This window comes from Neoarius graeffei, chromosome 15 (genome assembly GCF_027579695.1).
Source record: "Neoarius graeffei isolate fNeoGra1 chromosome 15, fNeoGra1.pri, whole genome shotgun sequence".
NCBI classification, from domain to species: Eukaryota; Metazoa; Chordata; class Actinopteri; order Siluriformes; family Ariidae; genus Neoarius; species Neoarius graeffei.
In genome coordinates, this window is record NC_083583.1 from 46891782 (window position 1) to 46914773 (window position 22992).

Here is a 22992-nt window from a genome sequence, read left to right on the forward strand (position 1 = left end):
TAAATTCTTTAAAAATCAGACAATTTGCAAATAAATTCTTTAAAAATCAGACAAATTTCTGGATTTTTTTTCTCATTTTGTCTCTCATAGTTGAAGTGTACCTATGATGAAAATTACAGGCCTCTCTCATCTTTTTAAGTGGGAGAACTTGCACAATTGGTGACTGACTAAATACTTTTTTGCCCCACTGTACATGAACACCATCTTTCCAAATAATATTTCATCACTTGGTGTTTTGATAATGATGATGATCTAAAGTCCAAAGTCCTTCCTGGACCATATGGCGCATTAGGCAGTGCTGAGCTCCGTTTCTGTAGCCCTCGGCCTCTCGCCTATTACATAGCTAGGGTTACAGTGGGGGGCTGGTCCTCTGGTAACCACGAGAGTTTGACTGCCCACTCACATCTGTATTGCAGCATGCCTTGCCAGACGGCACCATTTTTTTAAGATGGTCTTTGGTATGACCCGACCGCAAGTAAAACTCGCGATCTCCCAATCGAGAGGAGGACACGCTAACCACTAGGCCAACTCGCAGTATGATGATGATGGTAGTAATCCAAAATCTCCCATAGGTGTTAAACTGGACTGAGATCAGGTGACTATAAAGACCATAACATATGATTTATATAATTTTCATCCTCATCAAACCATTCAGTGGGCCCTCATGCCCTGTGGAAGAGAAAACTGGATCAGGATAGAAATGTTTCAACGAAGGATAAAGTTGATCAATCAGCACTGACTCTTCCATCTCTTCGAAGAGGACAACTGGACATATACCTTGCCAGCAGAATACTCTCACAGCATAACAGAGCCTCTGTGTGTGTGTGTTGTTGTTTTTTTCATTAATTTGTCACTCATGTATATTTGAAAGTAAGTTCAGAATTTTACTATAAAATAACATGCAGCCGAAATGTGTTTTATTTCTACAGGGGGATGTCGAACAAATTGTGGCACAGGATTAACAGTGGTTAAACCACAGAGAAGCTTTTAGCTGTGTTTCTCATTTGGAGACCACTTCAAAGTAAAACAACTGGTGTAGTGGACAGAAAGCTTACATCTAAAGAACTGGAAGAACACAGATTTATTCAGAGATCCGTTGATTTATTTTTATTGCACATCTGTGGAATCCACAATTATCTTTATTATTATCTTTAAACACTTACGGGGCGGCTCCGCAAACATCTTCTAAATGGTATACATATTTTCCAGACAGTCTCCCCACTACATTTTTATCCAAAGTTAAAATAACTTTAAAATTTTAATTTAAGTAAGTCAAGTGTAGTTGCTTGTAATTCAACAGCAGGTTGCTGGCCATGTAGTTTCCTGGCAGCTTGTAATTCCTGTGCATTCCAACAGATGGCAGTAGTATAAGAAAATACTTATTATCTGAGTACTACAAGAAGTGTATTGTATAAATATTGATATACAGATTTGATTAAAGCTGTCTAAATCATTTGGTAAATAAACTAGGTTATATATATATATATATATATATATATATATATATATATATATATATATATATATATATATATATATATATCACTTATAATGCTAATACAAATTAGAGGATTATTGGGTGTTGAGCTCCATTACGTGTAAATAAAAGCATATGAATTAATAATATGTCAAAAAGGGTGGCACGGTGGTGTAGTGGTTAGCACTGTTGCCTCACAGCAAGAAGGTCCGGGTTCGAGCCCCGTGGCCGGTGAGGGCCTTTCTGTGTGGAGTTTGCATGTTCTCCCCGTGTCCGCATGGGTTTCCTCCGGGTGCTCCGGTTTCCCCCACAGTCCAAAGACATGCAGGTTAGGTTAACCGGTGACTCTAAATTGAGCGTAGGTGTGAATGTGAGTGTGAATGGTTGTCTGTGTCTATGTGTCAGCCCTGTGATGACCTGGCGACTTGTCCAGGGTGTACCCCGCCTTTCGCCCGTAGTCAGCTGGGATAGGCTCCAGCTTGCCCGCGACCCTGCACAGGATAAGCAGCTACAGATAATGGATGGGTATGTCAAAAAGCAACTTGTGCTAGCAAATTAATTTGACATTATTCTGTATGATGGTGTGAGCTTAAAAACTCTGAAGAAGCACTTTCATCAGATAATATTTACTACTGCAGTGTTTGTCACCTCAGCGCCATTAAACTATACGGATCGATGATTTCTAATTAAATGTAGTTTAAGTTAGAGTAAGCACAGCAACAACAATTTCTTATTTTCTGATTTTATAGATATTTTAACGTATTTAATGTAATTCTTTTCATATACTTCATTTAAAGCTACACCATAACTAAAGCTAAACCTTCAATGACAATATTTCAATGGCTTGACAAAGCTAATAAGTTAAATAGCTACCCATTTGAAAAAAGTAGAAAAAAGTCTGAATCTAAATCTACATTTTCTGTAAATCTGTTTTCTCATGGTTGGTGACTATTGTGAAAAGCAACATACAAATAAAACTTATATTAATTCAACTTGAAGTAAACAAGATCATTAAGCTACAGTATGAACATATAAATAAAGAAGTACATAATACAAATATACACCATTATAACATTAAAACCAGATATACAAATATGAGGAGCATGACAGTTATCCTTAATAAGTCTAGCTTAGTCTGACCAGCTGCCAGAACACACAGACTGAACTGGTCAAATTGGTAGACCACTTTGCCAGCCGTTACATGCTTAGTAGAAAGAACACTGGCTCTAAATGTAAAGTCATATAAGAAGAAGAAGCCTTTATTTGTCACATGCACACTCAAGCACAGTGTGACTCATCCTCTGCATTTAACCCATCTGAAGCAGTGAACACACACACACACACACACACACACACACACACACACACACAGAGCAGTGGGCAGCCATACTACAGCGCCCGGGGAGCAGTTGGGGGTTAAATACCTTGCTCAAGGGCACTTCAGCCCAAGGCCGCCCCATGTTAACCGAGCTGCATGTCTTTGGACTGTAGGGGAAACCGGAGGACCTGGAGGAAACCCACGCTGACACGGGGAGAACATGCAAACTCTTAGCCGATGGGGGCCTTTCTGTGCGGAGTTTGCATGTTCTCCCCGTGTCCGCGTGGGTTTCCTCCGGGTGCTCCGGTTTCCCCCACAGTCCAAAGACATGCAGGTTAGGTTAACTGGTGACTCTAAATTGAGCGTAGGTGTGAATGTGAGTGTGAATGGTTGTCTGTGTCTATGTGTCAGCCCTGTGATGACCTGGCGACTTGTCCAGGGTGTACCCCGCCTTTCACCCGTAGTCAGCTGGGATAGGCTCCAGCTTGCCTGCGACCCTGTAGAACAGGATAAAGCGGCTAGAGATAATGAGATGAGATGAGAAATATCATGTTAAAAAGTAGATGGCTTGTCCAGGTTTAGGAATACCATGAGCAAAACAAACAAACAAATTATAGGGGAATTATCAGCAAATAGTTAACATTCACTCCTAAAATTTTTAATGTTAATGACAAAAAATTATATATATAAAAGGCCTTCTTTGGTGTATGGTGTCATTTTTTAAAATGTAATGAATAAAATTATTTGTAAAGACATAAAAGGTACTGCTAAAGATTCTGGCTATACCAGTGATTTGCTGCACTGTGAATCAAAAATAGTTTAAAGAGAAATTGGGATGATTTATGTTATAGTATAAAGTATAGTAAAGTGATGATTTGGGGGCTTATGATTCTTATCAATACTGTATATTAACCTGATAAGTGTGGACACTGTGCTTTAAAGCATTAATTAAACAGAAATTTAAGGTATCTGAGAACTTAGATAGCTTTCATGTTGAGAACACAACTTAAACTTGATCTTGAGATGAGAAGTGTTCCGGTTTTTAGCTTTCCCTATGTTGAACTTTGGTGGAAGTGAACCGCAGGGCGTTTCCTCTGTGTAAACACACCTCCCTCCTCCTGTTATTCACTAAAGCACCTCAGATCTCAGTCTACTGCGCGTGCTGGAGCTGCTGCTCTGCCTCTGTGTTGGTGGATTTTCTGGATGTCAGTACACAAGAGGACTGCCGTTAACACACACACACACACACGAGCTGTTATTGAACCTGAGCTGCTGACCTGTGAAGTGTAACCGGTATGTTACTTTGTGTTCACAGTCTTAAACACATACATGGATCAAAGTTAACCATAGCCAAAAAACCTTTATACTTCTAAATCAAAATGTACTCAATAGTCTTCCTAACACTAGATGAAAATAGCTTCACGTTTGATTAATTTTTTAACTAATTCTAATTCAGATTTTTATTCATAAAGGGGTATTTGTACATTTTCTGGTAGAAAACCAGATACGGAATGTTTTCTTCATGTTCATGTTTACCAGAGCTGCATCTCAGACCTCATACATACGTTACTTTATGCCGGGATCAGACTAAATAATATTTTTGTCTTTTACAATGGTCACTGTGTCATATTAGGCAATCATAGTGCCATAAATTCTGGCCAGGTCTTGTCTGGGAGACTAGTGACACCACAAGGTTGACCCCAGCCAACCATCATTCGTGTCCTTGTGTGTCATTGGGGAGGAGGGCCAAGAAATCGTCAGTCATGGCTACAGAAGGAACATGTCATAGGAGTGGTCAAACTAGGCATGAAAATACAAAACATTCTGACATGCTACACTTTTTGTGGGGGTGTTATGGGGCATCCCAGATTCCACAGTGCTGTTTTTCAATTATGTCACACTATAAGTACTGTTTGTCGTTCCTGACATTCATATTTGGGCTCAAAACTGGAAATTTGTCAGCTACAACAAAACCGTGTCAAAATCCGGCTGAATTCGTGTAGTCTGACTCTTGGACTAATCATATTGTGAGTAATCTCGAGTGCGTTCACACTGAGAAGGCCAATATGGTTGACTATATTAGGCAAAACATGAAGTATGGGGCAATGTACAATTTTTACAGTAATATGAAAAAAAAACCCAGCCTGCACTGCAGGATGGAAGGGGAAGAGCTTATAGAACAGATACATGAAAAATTTCTGTCAGGAGTTGGACCTCATTACAATATTGAAACAGCGCGAGTTAAAGTGGCAAATGACCAAACTGAACCAAAATGAATGAATCAGAACATTCAAATGATCCAATCACCACAAATTATTTCAGTCAAAATAACGCAGGCTTATTTTTAACCATATCATAACAAGAGTTCACTGATCAGTGTCTAATGCTTTGCAAGGTACATCCCAATCACAACGTGTCGGAATATATTTGCTTATTTTGGTCTTATTGTGTAGCCCTTAATATTCTTAAGTTAAATTATGGCTTAAATTAAGTCTTTTATATTTTGATACCATTGTTTTCTTTGTATGTGTAGCAGAGAGAATAATTTGCTGTGAATTACAAGGGTAATTTTTTGAGTGCCTTTTCATGGAGCTTGACATGTCTGTGTTTATGTGATGACGAAGCAGGATTGGGCTTTCTGGAAGGTAATAACACGGTGGACTATGCCCTGGTGTTAGTAAGCAAAAGCTGATACGAGTCAGATATGGGATTATTATGACCAAAGTATCATCAGAGGTAAAGACAGAGGCCGGCCTGTACACAATGCTAGTAGTATGTGTGCACTACAGGATATGATAAAACTGCAACTGCTTTTATAAAATATGCTTTTTTTTAAAATTCCGACTCATTATACACATTTAAAGCACAGCACTGTCGATTTCTCAATTCTGAAGTTGTTGATTCATTTTTTAAATAACAGCACAGCTCTAACAGGGGTTCCAGACCCAAGACAAATCACAGGTCGATATTAATACACTCATTTGAATATGCTACCATTTCTATAGTAACACACGGGGGCTTGTATGGTGGATACGCTACATAAACAGAAAAAAAAACGTGAAATTGTTGATAAGGTAAAGTGTCCAGTGTTAATGGATTGTAACAGTCAAAGGTAAAGCTGTTCCTTTAAATTTTCCAACACAAGAAAGTCTATAGGATGGATAACTTTGTGGTTTCTCATTAACATGATAACCTGTATTTTAGTTTTGTTTTTTGTTTTTTTGTCGTATTAACTTTGAGAGAGAACAGGAGAGAGAAGGCTGGTGAAGGAAGTTTTTTTTTTTTTATAGCTGCTGCAATGTAAGTTATAACAGGAACTAACTCGTGTCACTGACATTCCACAGCAACAGGTATAAAAATTATAATGTGTGATTACTGTTGGCAAATTGCTGTAGTATAAGCACAATAAATAATTAACTTTCTGCTAGTAACCAGCTGTCAGGTTTTATTCCTTATCGAATTACAAATGAAGCATATTTTTGGAAGTAAAATGACTGAATGTGTATACTTTTTTTTTTGCATTTCTGATAGATATCTAATCTGTATCGTGTAATGTATGTTCACATAGGATCTTCACTGTGTGTGTTGGATGATTTGTAATTAGAAAGAACCAGGTTAGCCTCACCATGAACTACAGATCCTTACATATATTATTTTTATCCAATATGATTTGCAATGGCGGTACGGTGGTGTAGTGGTTAGCACTGTCGCCTCACAGCAAGAAGGTCCGGGTTCGAGCCCCGTGGCCAACGAGGGCCTTTCTGTGTGGAGTTTGCATGTTCTCCCCGTGTCCGCGTGGGTTTCCTCCGGGTGCTCCGGTTTCCCCCACAGTCCAAAGACATGCAGGTTAGGTTAACTGGTGACTCTAAATTGAGCGTAGGTGTGAATGTGAGTGTGAATGGTTGTCTGTGTCTATGTGTCAGCCCTGTGATGACCTGGCGACTTGTCCAGGGTGTACCCCGCCTTTCGCCCGTAGTCAGCTGGGATAGGCTCCAGCTTGCCTGCGACCCTGTAGAACAGGATAAAGTGGCTAGAGATAATGAGATGAGATGAGATGAAAAATGCTCTGATGGGCGGCACGGTAGTGTAGTGGTTAGCACTGTCACCTCACAGCAAGAAGGTCCGGGTTTGAGCCCCGTGGCCGGCGAGGGCCTTTCTGTGTGGAGTTTGCATGTTCTCCCCGTGTCCGTGTGGGTTTCCTCTGGGTGCTCCGGTTTCCCCCACAGTCCAAAGACATGCAGGTTAGGTTAACTGGTGACTCTAAATTGACCGTAAGTGTGAATGTGAGTGTGAATGGTTGTCTGTGTCTATGTGTCAGCCCTGTGATGACCTGGCGACTTGTCCAGGGCGTACCCCACCTCTCACCCATAGTCAGCTGGGATAGGCTCCAGCTTGCCTGCGACCCTGTAGAACAGGATAAGCGGCTACAGATAATGGATGGATGGATAAAAATGCTCTGTTTCTCAAAATCCAGTGAATATGGATAGAATAAAACAGTTATTCCACTCAATCTGGTCATACATGGCTTACAGCCAACTCAGTGTTACGCACCTTGGCTATCAGCTCATGTACAACTCAATTTCATGGAATAACTGTTGAATATATGCACAATCACTGGCCACTTTATTAGGAACTTGTTCTTGACTCTAAGATTCCTGTTTATTAGTTGGCAAGAGTGGAGCCCAGTGTGGCCTTCTGCTGTTGCTTGCTGAGATGCTATGAGTTGCTCTATCTTTCCTGGCAGCTCAAACCAATCTGGCCATTTTCCTCTGAGCTCTCTTATCAATAAGGCATTTCCACCCACAGATCTGTCGTTCACTCAGTGTTTTTTGTTTTTGGCACCATTCTATTTAAACTCTAGAGACTGTTGTGTGTGAAAACCCGAGGAGATCAGCAGTTTCTGAAATACTCAAACCAGTCCATCTGGCTCAAACCAACACCCCTGCCACAGTGAAAGTTACAGGCATCACAATTTTTCCCATTCTAATGTTTGAAGTGAACGTTAACTGAAACTCTTGATTTGTATCTGCATGATTTTTGCATTGTGCTGCTACCAAAGATTAACTGATTAGAAAACTGCATAAAACAGCAGGTGTATAGGTGTTCCTAATAGCTCCTAATGGTTGCTGGTGAGTGTATTTAAGTGTATATATATTTTGCTATTCCTTGCTTGTTGAAGGTACTCAGTGTTCTTGATGACTTGGTACTAGAGCTGTCACAATACTCAAATTCATACCACAATGCAGAGACTAAGAGGATTCTTTTATTAATATAAAAGAATGTGGGCGGCACGGTGGTGTAGTGGTTAGCACTGTCGCCTCACAACAAGAAGGTCCGGGTTCGAGCCCCGTGGCCGGCGAGGGCCTTTCTGTGTGGAGTTTGCATGTTCTCCCCGTGTCCGCGTGGGTTTCCTCCGGGTGCTCCGGTTTCCCCCACAGTCCAAAGACATGCAGGTTAGGTTAACTGGTGACTCTAAATTGACCGTAGGTGTGAATGTGAGTGTGAATGGTTGTCTGTGTCTATGTGTCAGCCCTGTGATGACCTGGCGACTTGTCCAGGGTGTACCCCGCCTTTCACCCGTAGTCAGCTGGGATAGGCTCCAGCTTGCCTGCGACCCTGTAGAACAGGATAAAGTGGCTACAGATAATGAGATGAGATATAAAAGAATGTGCATATCAGATCAAATGGAAATTAAAACAGCTGAAAGAGGCTACTTTACAGAAATCTCATCTCATGATCTCTAGCCGCTTTATCCTGTTCTACAGGGTCACAGGCAAGCTGGAGCCTATCCCAGCTGACTACGGGCGAAAGGCGGGGTACACCCTGGACAAGTCACCAGGTCATCGCAGGGCTGACACATAGACACAGACAACCATTCACACTCACATTCACACCTACGGTCAATTTAGAGTCACCAGTTAACCTAACCTGCATGTCTTTGGACTGTGGGGGAAACCGGAGCACCCGGAGGAAACCCACGCGGACACGGGGAGAACATGCAAACTCCACACAGAAAGGCCCTCGCCGACCACGGGGCTTGAACCCGGACCTTCTTGCTGTGAGGCGACAGCGCTAACCACTACACCACCGTGCCACCCTTTACAGAAATATCGGAGCAAATTGAAAAGTGTCTGCCTTACACAAGCATTTAAGTGTTTAGGCAGCATGGCTTTGCATGGACTTTCTGAAGGGAGGGGCTGAATTTGTTTGAATTTGAATTTCAAAACAGCTAGCTAATAAGTTGCTCACCTTTATATCTCTTTGGTCAATGTTTCTGTCTCTCAGATTCTCCACCTTTGCTCATGAGCTCAGGTCTTATGACATTGAGGTAAAATCAATTGTATAGGCTGCTGAATCAGAGAGTCACAAAAAATAGGAAATGAGTGGCATTTGTTGTATTTTGATGCTTGAAAAGATACTCTAGTTCTAAACAAGAAAGATTTGCATTCTGTTTCATGTTGATCAATATGATGGCCTATTAGGGCCAACAGAGCTGGGGGACAGGAGGAAAATAAATAAAATAATTCTCAGAAATTCTAAGATTAAGAAGTCACAAATTTACGAGAAAAAAAGAACACTCGGGTTTTGCTTCCTGGTTTCAATGCATTCTGGGAAATGCAGTTGAAAATCTCTTAGCAATTTATTCTTTTATATTGAATTGTGTGAAGGAAAGACTCCGTCTCCGATAACTTTCAGCTCAGCCGTGGTGTCTGTGGTATGATGACGTTGATCCAGTCTGGCAAAGTGAAGCGATCTGGTTCCTTGACAAAAAAGCACTATGTTTCCAAGTTTTTTCTCGTAACTTTGTGACTATGTAATCCTGGAATGGGTGGCACAGCGGTGTAGTGGTTAGCACTGTCGCCTCACAGCAAGAAGGTTCTGGGTTAGAGCCCAGTGTCTGGCAGATGGGGAGGTCCTTTCTGTGTGTAGCTTGTATGTTCTCCCCGTGTCTGCATGGGTTTCCTTTGGGTGCTCCGGTTTCCCCCAAAGACATATATATTATTTACCAGCTGGGAGGTCCGTATTGTGAAATACTGTGACTGAGGTCTTGAAAATACTGACCGAGGCCTCTGGGCCGAGGTCAGTATTTTCAAGGCCAAGGTCATGGTATTTCACAATACGGACCAACCTTAAGCTGGTAAATAATATATATATATATTTTTTTCTTTACCAAATTCTAACAGAAAATGAGAGCGCCCGAAAGGGAAACCATATTTAGAACAAACCTGCTTCAGATAGCGCTGGATACTTGTCTGGAAAGACATGAGCGAGGACGGCTCGTACACATCGCCATTTTTCTTTATTGCAGACATGAAAAAGTTGCACAGCAACATGTTTAGTTCTTCGCCAGGTACTGTATGTCTTCCATCTTTCGACCTTCATTTAGGTTTCGACAGAACTTCTCAAAGACATTGAGGTCGTAGGTCGTCTTTTTTGTTGTATTTTCTGCCCTTTGCTCCTCAATATACTACTGGATTTCTCCTGAAATGTTTTCTTTTATTTCGTCTTCATCAGGGTAGTAAAACTCGCTTTCGCTGTGAACACTGTCGTTATCGCTATTCATGCTGTAAAATTAATGCTATTATACTGAGAAATGCGAAAATAAATGTTGACAAAAAATTGCTTCTATGTTTGTTGCTGTTGTGAACGAGTGAGTCGCCAAAGGTCCGTAACCGGGGTCTATATCGTAGGATTCCGGACCGCTTGCGAGCCAATCAGAGCGCACGATTTGATGGAAACCGGACTGCAAAAAAAAATGAATGCAGTTATTAACTGGCTACTCTAAATTGTCCATAGGTGTGAATGGTTGAGAGGAGAAAACCTCTATGATAATTCAGTAGAAGGCAACAGAAAACCACTACTGTAATGTTCCCTAGAAACTCTGATGGATGTCAGAGCTGGACCTGCCATCAGGTGGAACACTAAAAAAAAAAAAAAGAACAATAATAATCTCAGGATTTCTGAGTTTTGTCTCGCAAATGTACGACTTTATAATCTCAGAGAATATCTGATTTTTTTCTCATAAATTTCTGACTTTGGGGCGGCAAGGTGGTGTAGTGGTTAGCGCTGTCGCCTCACAGCAAGAAGGTCCTTGGTTCGAGCCCCATGGCCGGCGAGGGCCTTTCTGTGTGGAGTTTGCATGTTCTCCCCGTGTCCGCGTGGGTTTCCTCCGGGTGCTCCGGTTTCCCCCACAGTCCAAAGACATGCAGGTTAGGTTAACTGGTGACTCTAAATTGACCGTAGGTGTGAATGTGAATGGTTGTCTGTGTCTATGTGTCAGCCCTGTGATGACCTGGTGACTTGTCCAGGGTGTACCCCGCCTTTCACCCATAGTCAGCTGGGATAGGCTCCAGCTTGCCTGTGACCCTGTAGAAGGATAAAGCGGCTACAGATAATGAGATGAGATGAGATGAGCTCTGTGTTTTTTAAACCTTCACTGACCCCAATATGCTGTCGTATGTTAATTTCACTTAGAGATAATTACAACTAATAAAAAGAAAAGGACACAGATACACGTAACAGCCTGGCATTACTGCTCGTATATATCTTCCTAATAATAAAATGTCATCATTTCCCATGACTCATGAACATCGGTGAAGTTTCCAAGCATTTCCTCTGGTTTAATTTACAAAGGTGAAAGTTCAGGTCCAGAAAACGAGAACTGCTTATTCTCTCGATAAGTTACACTCAGTTTTCACTTATTGCATTTTTCACTGTGACATGTGCCATAGGATGAATTTAGTTCATTACTAAGAAAAATCTTCTCTTTAAGGTTCAGCTCCTCTTGATAAAAAAGGGAAGCAGTTTTTCAATGAGATATTAACATATAAACATATTCATTTATTATTAGCACAATAATTTTATTTTACACAACAGCAATTGTATGACAGCAATTACACATATTCTACACAAATAGATAAATACCTTTATCCATCAGCAGGTATCAAATAAAGACTTTACTGAAAAGAACATGTTCTGTCAAGCTTCAATAGTTGGTGATTGGACACCATGGATTTGGGTCCATTGAAATAATCCAGCAAATAAAACGTCCTTTGGTGCTTGTCTGTAGCGTGTGGAGGATTCCATCAGTTGTCTAACAGTTTTTCTGCAGTTGTTTCGCAACTGAAGATTTGGGTTTTTTAAAGATACCATATATTGAATGTTTCCGATACACAACTCTCAAAAAAACAAAACAAAACCTTGTGATCCAGTTTCAGGTCCTTAGACCAGACTGAACTTGTTCCTTATGGTGTATATAAAGCCTCCAGTAGAAAATTGTGATACATTGCCATACATAAGGATTGAACACCTTACACATTGGATTTTTTGTAATTTAGATTACCAAGGTACCCAATATGTTCGAAGGGTGGAGCTAAGTTGATGGTACATGAAAAAGAAGAATCTGCTAAATTATCTCATCTCATTATCTCTAGCCGCTTTATCCTGTTCTCCAGGGTCGCAGGCAAGCTGGAGCCTATCCCAGCTGACTACAGGCGAAAGGCGGGGTACACCCTGGACAAGTCGCCAGGTCATCACAGGGCTGACACACAGACACAGACAACCATTCACACTCACATTCACACCTACGGTCAATTTAGAGTCACCAGTTAACCTAACCTGTATGTCTTTGGACAGTGGGGGAAACCGGAGCACCCGGAGGAAACCCACGCGGACACGGGGAGAACATGCAAACTCCACACAGAAGGGCCCTCGCCGGCCACGGGGCTCGAACCCGGACCTTCTTGCTGTGAGGCGACAGTGCTAACCACTACACCACCGTACCGCCCTCTGCTAAATTATATTAATCTTTAATGTCCAGAAAGGGCTGGACTTTTCACTGAATATGTCTCCTAGCACTGTATATGTAATTTGCAACACAACTTGCAAAAAAGTGTACATTTTGTATAAATGTACACTTTTCTGCAAGCCAGATTATTATGTGGAAACAACTGGCCTGGTAATGCATCACCGGCAAGTTTTGATAGCGCAGACACGTCACCATGATTCGCTCAGCTTATTTGTTCATTTCATTACATTAATGACATTTAGCAGACGCTGTTATCCAGAGCGACATCCAACACCCCCAGAGCAGCCTGGGGGGCAGCCTGGGGAGCAGTTGGGGGGTTAGATACCTTGCTCAAGGGCACTTCAGCCATTTCTGCTGGTCCAGGGAATTGAACAAGCTACCTTTTGGTCCCAAAGCTGCTTCTCTAACCATTAGGTCATGGCTTCCCACAGTTCATGTGTTCAGTTCATACATTAGTCTTTCTGTGTTTTGTAATTGCTAACTTAATATTCAGTACTTGCATTCAATTAGGGCAAATCTTTTCTTTCTCACTGTAAGTGAGTGAGTGGGACATTTTAAAATTCACTCACAGCTTTCCAACGCTGTTTCTCCTGTTTTTTTTCTCTACAGTCACAGTGCTTCAGGTGTGTGTGTGTGTGTGTTCACAACAAAGAAGGAACAGTGGCACTCCGTTTTATGCAGGGGTCGCATGGGTGCAAATGCTGCAGAATCAATGCTGTTCATGAATTGAATTGCATTGAGAAATGAATTGAGATTGCAATTTTAATACGTTTGTTTTGTGTGTTCTTAGATTGCTGCCTAGTAATATAATACCTAGTAATTTGGAGAGACGTTGTTTTGAACGTCAACCCTCAATTACAGTCCCTTATTTTGATGTTCTCTCCAAAGCCACACCTCAATACATGCACTAGGCTAGAATGCAAGAGAATGAGGGGAAGGTTATAAATATTATAAATGAACAGGTGAGTATAGAGACACCTGGGGCAGCCACAGAGTCCCTCCTCTGAGCAGATGTTTTATTAAAGTTGGCATAATGTGAAGAGAAATTTGGCAAATATTATAAAACGTGTCCTGACTTCTCTCTGAATCCTTAATGTCACCTTTCCAACATTTATTGCATCATGTGAGTGAACGTTAAAGGACGGTCAGTTCCATCACTGTTGTGACTGTTTGGATAGATTACGCTTTGAATTGTTAACAGTTTAGTTAAAGGTTTATGACCGTTTTTGGTTAATGTTGAACTGCAGGGATTTTAATCTTGCGAAAACCTTTCAGGCTTCAACCATGTGAGTGTGTTACACAGGCAATACTAAGGAGGAGAAGTGTGCTTTGATAAGAGAGGCAATAAGAATAAGAAAGATGGGACAAAAACACTTGCGTGATCAATGACAAATAAGATCTGAAAGTGCACCAAAAGTGTTTTACTTTAAACATACTTCAAGATGCACATCCATTTCAGTCATTCGTTTCTTCAGCTTCAGTAACTGTTTTATTCTGCTCAGGGTCACAGTGGATCTAGAGCTTATCCCAGGAACACTGAGCACAAGGAAAGGAGAATTCACCCCAATATGGGATGCCAAATTTAACATATTCAATTCACCTATCTGCATATAGTTGAAAGGTCTGAAACTTCAGTAACGGAGCTCACCAACATGCCACCCACTTCCAAACCCACACCAGTTTTAGAAACCATTCACAATTCATGGAATGATATGGAAGTGTTAAATACTGTACATGCTTTTCATTGCCTAAATACTGTCTTCACTGAGAGCCATTAGAAAAAAAAAGAATGCAACCATACAGGCTGATTATCTTTATGACCGCCACAGGTAAAGCATAGCTTTTTTAAATGTAAATGACTTTAGAATGGATTTCACAGCAATAAATTTTTAAAACATGGTTGGCCCAGTTTCAGGTGAGAATTTTTATATAAAAACAGACTACACTTTCACAAAAAGTGGTGGTTCTATACAGCTAGTGTCCACAGTGTAAAATATGCCTTTGGGCTAAGGAATATATATATATTTTTAATGTGAACTTGGACTTTGCAGCTACTAACTTTCCTGTAAGGTCTGAGCTCAAAGTTTAAAGTGGACATGCTATAAACTTTTAAATTATTTAATATTTTTCTCTGGAGATACTTTTCAAAAAGCCTTGGTTCTTTTTTTTTCATATTGTTTCAGCATGGTATGAAAACTCTATAGGAATACAAGCTGATTTTGCGGCTGTGCGTTTAAGTATGTAAATAGATTCACTCTGATTGGCTAACATATTTAAACAAGTCAAGTCAAGTTTATTTGTATAGCGCTTTTAACAATAAACATTGTCGCAAAGCAGCTTCGCAGAATTTGAACGACTTAAAACATGAGCTAATTTTATCCCTAATCTATCCCCAATGAGCAAGCCTGTGGCGACGGTGGCAAGGAAAAACTCCCTCAGATGACATGAGGAAGAAACCTCGAGAGGAACCAGACTCAAAAGGGAACCCATCCTCATTTGGGCAACAACAGACAACATGACTATAACATTGACAGTTTTAACATGAAGTCAGTTTCATTGATGTTATAAACTCTTCATTGATGGAAACTTGAGTGCAAAACTGTTCATGAAAACTGCAGTCCTAAAGTTAGCAAGTCAACTGTAGTCCTCAGCCATAAAAGCATTACTGTAAGTGTCCAGAGCGTCCTCCAGGTGTGACTTTCAACTGTCCATATGGGGCCGTCCTCCACAGGAGCGATGCGATGAGACTCCAACCAGACACAGGGCACCAGGATGGATCAGGCAGGTCCGAGGAGCAGAAGAGGTCAGGATCTCGATCTCAGGATTGACATGTAACTCAGAGGGACAGATTGGGGGGGAGCACGAGAGAGAGAAAACACAGGTTGTTAGGTATGCCCAATGTCACCTGAATAAGTAGGAACAGTATACATATTGCACTGAGTACAAGCAGGGACTCCAGCAACTAACTATGACAGCATAACTAAAAGGGGAGAGCCAGAAGGTAACACAGGCACGAGGGAGCCCCGGGACATAAAGCAGCAGCCACTACACTATCAACAAACTCAAGTGAGCAAGCGAGTGGGGACTGACAGCATCCATACATCCCAGTTTACCAAAACACTATATCTGAGGACCCTCCAGATCTACACCTTTACCTCATAAACACCATTAACACAAGGCTTGACTAAACAGATATGTTTTCAGCCTAGACTTAAACGCTGAGACTGTGTCTGATTCCTGAACATTACTTGAAGGCTGTTCCATAACTGTGGGGCTTTGTAAGAAAAGGCTCTGCCCCCTGATGTAGCCTTCACTATATGAGGTGCCAGCAGATAGATCAAAAGGTGCAGGCTAAGTAGGCATGGCAGGTCATAAAGGACCAGAAGTTCACTCAGGTACTGTGGTGCAAGATCATTCAGTGCTTTAAAGGTCAATAGTAGTATTTTATAATCAATACGAAATTTGATTGGGAGCCAATGCAGTGTGGATAAGACAGGCGTGATGTGGTCATATTTTCTAGTTCTAGTAAGGACTCTTGCTGCTGCATTTTGAACTAACTGGAGCTTGTTTATGCACTTATTGGAACATCCAGACAGTAAGGCATTACAATAATCCAACCTGGAGGTAACGAAAGCATGAACTAGTTTTTCCACGTCATGTAGTGACATTAAATTTCTTATCTTAGCAATATTTGTGAGATGAAAGAAAGCTATCCAGGTAATGTTATCAATGTGAGTTTCGAATGAAAGACTGGGGTCAATAATCACTCCGAGGTCTTTTACTGCTGCACGTGAAGAAACAGAAAGGCCATCCAGAGTTACTGTGTAATCAGAAAATTTACTTCTAGCTGCATGTGGTCCTAGTACAAGTACTTCAGTCTTGTCAGAGTTAAGCAGAAGGAAGTTAATAAGCATCCAGTGTCTAATGTCCTTCACACATTCCTCAATTCTATTAAGTGTCATCAGCACAACAGTGGAAAATAATACAATGTTTACGAATAATATCACCCAGACGTAACATATATAAAGAAAAAAGCAGTGGACCCAAGACAGAACCTTGTGGAACACCAAACTTTACTTCAGTATGTCTAGAAAAATCACCACTTACATCAACATACTGATAGCGATCAGTTAAATAAGACCTGAGCCAGGAGAGGGCTGTTCCCTTAACTCCCACAACATTTTCTAGTCTATCCAGAAGGATGGAATGATCAATGGTATCAAATGCTGCACTAAGGTCAAGCAACACAAGCAGCGAGACACAGCCCTGATCAGACGCCAACAGTAGGTCGTTTACTTACTTTAACCAGAGCTGTCTCTGTGCTATGATTAGGTCTAAATCCTGACTGATACATTTCATGGATGCTATTCCTATGTAAATATAAGCATAACTGCTGTGCCACAGCTTTTTCAAGGATAAACAAGAACTCTGTCAGCCACGCCCAAAGAATTGTTTTGCTGCGGTCTTCATATTACTATTTTTATGAAGACATTCAGATACTTGTGTACATATAAAACAAATTTTCCCAAAATTTTATCCATATAATATTTACATACAGTGGGGCAAAAAAGTATTTAGTCAGTCACCAATTGTGCAAGTTCTCCCACTTAAAAATATGAGAGAGGCCTGTAATTTTCATCATAGGTATACCTCAACTATGAGAGACAAAATGAGAAAAAAAAATCCAGAAAATCACATTGTCTGATTTTTAAAGAATTTATTTGCAAATTATGGTGGAAAATAAATATTTGGTCAATAAAAGTTCATCTCAATACTTTGTTGGCAATGACAGAGGTCAAACGTTTTCTGTAAGTCTTCACAAGGTTTTCACACACTGTTGCTGGTATTTTGGCCCATTCCTCCATGCAGATCTCCTCTAGAGCAGTGATGTTTTGGGGCTGTCGCTGGGCAACACGGACTTTCAACTCCCTCCAAAGATTTTCTATGGGGTTGAGATCTGGAGACTGGCTAGGCCACTCCAGGACCTTGAAATGCTTCTTACGAAGCCACTCCTTCGTTGCCCGGGTGGTGTGTTTGGGATCATTGTCATGCTGAAAGACCCAGCCACGTTTCATCTTCAATGCCCTTGCTGATGGAAGGAGGTTTTCACTCAAAATCTCATGATACATGGCCCCATTCATTCTTTCCTTTACACGGATCAGTCGTCCTGGTCCCTTTGCAGAAAAACAGCCCCAAAGCATGATGTTTCCACCCCCATGCTTCACAGTAGGTATGGTGTTCTTTGGATGCAACTCAGCATTCTTTCTCCTCCAAACACGACAAGTTGAGTTTTTACCAAAAAGTTCTATTTTGGTTTCATCTGACCATATGACATTCTCCCAGTCCTCTTCTGGATCATCCAAATGCTCTCTAGCAAACTTTAGACGGGCCTGTACATGTACTGGCTTAAGCAGGGGGACACATCTGGCACTGCAGGATTTGAGTCCCTGGTGGTGTAGTGTGTTACTGATGGTGGCCTTTGTTACTTTGGTCCCAGCTCTCTGCAGGTCATTCACTAGGTCCCCCCGCATGGTTCTGGGATTTTTGGTCACCGTTGTTGTGATCATTTTGACCCCACGGGGTGAGATCTTGCGTGGAGCCCCAGATCGAGGGAGATTATCAGCGGTCTTGTATGTCTTCCATTTTCTAATAATTGCTCCCACAGTTGATTTCTTCACACCAAGCTGCTTACCTATTGCAGATTCAGTCTTCCCAGCCTGGTGCAGGTCTACAATTTTTTTTTTCTGGTGTCCTTTGACAGCTCTTTGGTCTTGGCCATAGTGGAGTTTGGAGTGTGACTGTTTGAGGTTGTGGACAGGTGTCTTTTATACTGATAACGAGTTCAAACAGGTGCCATTAATACAGGTAATGAGTGGAGGACAGAGGAGCCTCTTAAAGAAGTTGTTACAGGTCTGTGAGAGCCAGAAATCTTGCTTGTTTGTAGGTGACCAAATACTTATTTTACTGAGGAATTTACCAATTAATTCATTAAAAATCCTACAATGTGATTTCCTGGATTCTTTCGCCCCATTCTGTCTCTCATAGTTGAAGTGTACCTATGATGAAAATTACAGGCCTCTCTCATCTTTTTAAGTGGGAGAACTTGCACAATTGGTGGCTGACTAAATACTTTTTTGCCCCACTGTAGCTGGTGTGCCCCATCACATCCCTAACATTGGGTAAGCTACCCTGCTAAGCTAACCGGAACTAGTAACAGCTAACTGCCTGAAGTGGTAAAAGAGAACTTGTGGTAACATTTGTATCGTACGTGGTAATGTGTGTTTATGGGAGTTCACATCAATACATTTTACTTATGGTTATTGGACTGGCAGTCAATTCCAATAGAGTTGGCATCTCTCCATCTCCTTCATGGATATTAAATGAGGGGTGGTACCAAAAAAAAATGAGGAGATTCTACGTAAGAAGCTTGCACTTTTGTAACAGGCTTATTCTCTCCACCTGTTTTCTTTCTGTGGCCATGAAAGACTGGGAAAGTAACAGTCCAATTTGAAAGGCCTAGTGTGTCCCCAAGTCACGTTGACGTATCTTATTTCAAAAACTACACCAAACAACAAACTGTTTCCATGGCACGTCCCCTTTAAAACTAAGTTTTAAAGCTAAGTTTGTTGTTTATTCTTTTTCTTAGATTTCTGAGAGACCCAAGATAATTTTAGAGTGTGCATTTTTAGAAATATAGCCTAGAAATACTTCTACAAATGACAGACTACATTGATTGTGACATGCATTGCATGTATTAATATCACAATATGTAGCAATATAATCTCGCAATACAGTATACTAATCACAATGTAGTATTATTGGTCTGTTTTATGTCCCTGAACGTGGGTGGAACACTGAAGGACAGACAGGCAGGTAATGATGTCAAACACAGTCACTTTTCATTATTCTCACTAGCTTTTCAACTTAAGTTATTTCCGATGCACACAAACACACAAGATCCAGTCAGGAGACAACCACCTCATCACTCTCCCCATACTTTTCACCACTCTGTCATCACTGTGGAACAGACGCACAACATCAACTGACAACAGGTGTGATCACTTTGCCACTCACCTTCCCTGGCCCCGCCCTCCATTCACAAATTGACGCTTGACCACGCCCCTGCTGCCACATGGTCATATCATGTTATACTTCTAAAAATATTTGTGAAGTCATCACTCAATTTTCTTTAAACTGTTCCAGTGGGAGCATGTCCACCATGGTGTTCTGCTGTGAGGAGAAGCTTGAGAGACTAACACAGGAGCAGATCATCTCCAAAACCAAGATGGTGATCCAAGGCCTAGAGGCACTGAAGAGCGACCACAATGTCATGCTGCACAGTCTGATGGAGACCATCAAGTGCTTGAACAAGGATGAGGAGGCTGGCCTGGTGCATGAGAAATCCTCACTTCTGCACAAGTCTGTGGAGATGATTGAGCTCGGCCTGGAGGAGGCAGAGGTAAGGAAAGAAGTGAAGCAATTAGAGCAGGTTTGGATCCTAGGGTTAGACAAAGACAAAAAAACAAAACACAGACATAAAAACAGGACAGGGGTATAAAAAAAATGAAATAGCACTCAGCTTGCTCTTAGTGGAGATGAGGTTGTGAATTGTTGAATGTATCTAAGGAAATAGATAGAATGAATCTAAGGAAATAGAATTTGTTTCTCAATGGGCATTCCCAAAGTGATCTAATCAAAATGATCAATCAAATAAGTTACCTTTTTGGATTAACGGATACATTAACAGACATCTCTATGTTGTGCATAAACACCTCTGAGTTGTTTGTGTGTTCCCCTTGCAGGTAATGACGGCTCTGGCTGCCCACCTGAGTGCAGTGGAATCAGAGAAACAGAAGCTACGAGCTCAGGTGCGTCGGCTTGGCCAGGAGAACAAGTGGCTGTGCGATGAACTGAACAATGTGCAGCAGAAACTGCAGAAGTGTGAGCAGAGCTTAGCCCAAGTAGAGGAGGAGAAGAAGCACCTGGAGTTCATGAACCAGCTCAAGAAGTATGGCCAGGAAACCTTGCCAGAGGTAGAACCTACACACTCTCTCCCACACAATGCTTCGAAAGCAGTCAGCTTTTTACTAGCTTTTGACAAAAGGGCAACAGGAAAATGCACACCATTTGTTAGTTTCATATTATAGTATACAGTGGTGCTTGAAAGTTTGTGAACACTTTAGAATTTTCTCTATTTCTGCATAAAAAAAAAGATTTTTACACAAGTCCTAAAAGTAGATAAAGAGAACCCAGTTTAGCAAATGAGACAAAAATAATATACTTGGTCATTTATTGAGGAAAATGATCCAATATTACATATCTGTGAGTGGCAAAAGTATGTGAACCTTTGCTTTCAGTATCTGGTGTGACCCCCTTGTGCAGCAATAACTGCAACTAAACATTTCCAGTAACTGTTGATCAGTCCTGCACACCGGCTTGGAGGAATTTTAGTCCATTCCTCCATACAGAACAGCTTCAACTCTGATGTTGGTGGGTTTCCTCACATGACCTGCTCACTTCAGGTCCTTCCACAACATTTCGATTGGATTAAGGTCAGGACTTTGACTTGGCCATTCCAAAACATTACATTTATTATTCTTTAACCATTCTTTGGTAGAACGACTTATGTGCTTAGGGTCGTTGTCTTGCTGCATGACCCACCTTTTCTTGAGATTCAGTTCATGGACAGATGTCCTGACGTTTTCCTTTAGAATATGCTGGTATAATTCAGAATTCATTGTTCCATCAATGATGGCAAGCCGTCCTGGCCCAGATGCAGCAAAACAGGCCCAAACCATGATACTACCACCAGCATGTTTCACAAGTGGGATAAGATTCTTATGCTGGAATGCAGCATTTTCCTTTCTCCAAACATAAACCAAAAAGTTCTATTTTGTTCTTCTCTGTCCACAAAGCATTTTTCCAATAGCCTTCTGGCTTATCCATGTGATCTTTAGCAAACTGCAGACGAGCAGCAATGTTCTTTTTGGAGAGCAGTGGTTTTCTCCTTGCAACCCTGCCACGTACACCATTGTTGTTCAGTGTTCTCCTGATGGTGGACTCATGAACATTAACCAATGTGAGAGAGGCCTTCAGTTGCTTAGAAATTACCCTGGGGTCCTTTGTGACCTCGCAGACTATTACATGCCTTGCTCTTGGAGTGATCTTTGTTGGTCGCTCACTCCTGGGGAGGGTAACAATGGTCTTGAATTGCTTCCATTTGTACACAATCTGTCTGACTGTGGATTGGTGGAGTCCAAACTCTTTAGAGATGTTTTTTTAACCTTTTCCAGCCTGATGAGCATCAACAATGCTTTTTCTGAGGTCCTCCAAAATCGCCTTTGTTCGTCCCATGATACACTTCCACAAACGTGTTGTGAAGATCAGACTTTGATAGATCCCTGTTCTTTAAATAAAACAGGGTGCCCACTCACACCTAATTGTCATCCCATTGATTGAAAACACCTGACTCTAATTTCACCTTCAAATTAACTGCTAATCCTCGAGGTTCACATACTTTTGCCACTCACAGATATGTAATATTGGACCGTTTTCCTCAATAAATTAATCTCATCTCATCTCATTATCTCTAGCCGCTTTATCCTGTTCTACAGGGTCGCAGGCAAGCTGGAGCCTATCCCAGCTGACTACAGGCAAAAGGCGGGGTACACCCTGGACAAGTCGCCAGGTCATCACAGGGCTGACACATAGACACAGACAACCATTCACACTCACATTCACACCTACGGTCAATTTAGAGTCACCAGTTAACCTAACCTGCATGTCTTTGGACTGTGGGGGAAACCGGAGCACCCGGAGGAAACCCACGCGGACACAGGAAGAACATGCAAACTCCGCACAGAAAGGCCCTCGCCGGCCACAGGGCTCGAACCCGGACCTTCTTGCTGTGAGGTGACAGCACTAACCACTACACCACCGTGCCGCCCCTCAATAAATAAATGACCAAGTATAATGTTTTTGTCTCCTTTGTTTAACTGGGTTCTCTTTATCTACTTTTAGGACTTGTGTGAAAATCTGTTGATGTTTTAGGTCCTATTTATGCAGAAATATAGAAAATTCTAAAGGGTTCACAAACTTTCAAGCCCCACTGTATATTATACTATACACTGATCAGCCATAACATTTAAGACCACTGACCGGTGAAGTGAATAACATTTTATTATCTCATTACAATGGCACCTGTCAAGGGGTGGGATACATTTGCCAGCAAGGGAACAGTCAGTTCTTGAAGTTGATGTGTTGGAAGCAGGAAAAATGGGCAAGCATAAGGATCTAAGTGACTTTGACAAGGGCCAAATTGTGATGGCTAGATGACTGGGTCTGAGTATCTCCAAAATGGCACATATTATGGTGTGTTCCCGGTATGCA

At 41.4% G+C, this 22992-nt stretch overlaps 1 protein-coding gene across 3 annotated transcripts in view; it reads left to right on the forward strand.

Moving 5' to 3' along the window:
- The first annotated feature begins 3943 nt into the window (after positions 1-3943).
- LOC132899527 (kinesin light chain 1-like) overlaps positions 3944-22992 on the forward strand; it is a 60969-nt gene continuing 41920 nt past the window's right edge. For 2 of the 3 annotated variants that reach the window (XM_060941493.1, XM_060941495.1), the window contains exons 1-3: positions 3944-4088; positions 19807-20062; positions 20406-20636. In XM_060941493.1, coding sequence (XP_060797476.1) covers positions 19814-20062; positions 20406-20636 — 480 coding nt within the window. In that variant the 5' untranslated portion in view covers positions 3944-4088; positions 19807-19813. Of the gene's footprint in view, positions 4089-15390; positions 15407-19806; positions 20063-20405; positions 20637-22992 lie in introns of those variants that run through there. The other variant, XM_060941494.1, reaches the window with a different exon arrangement.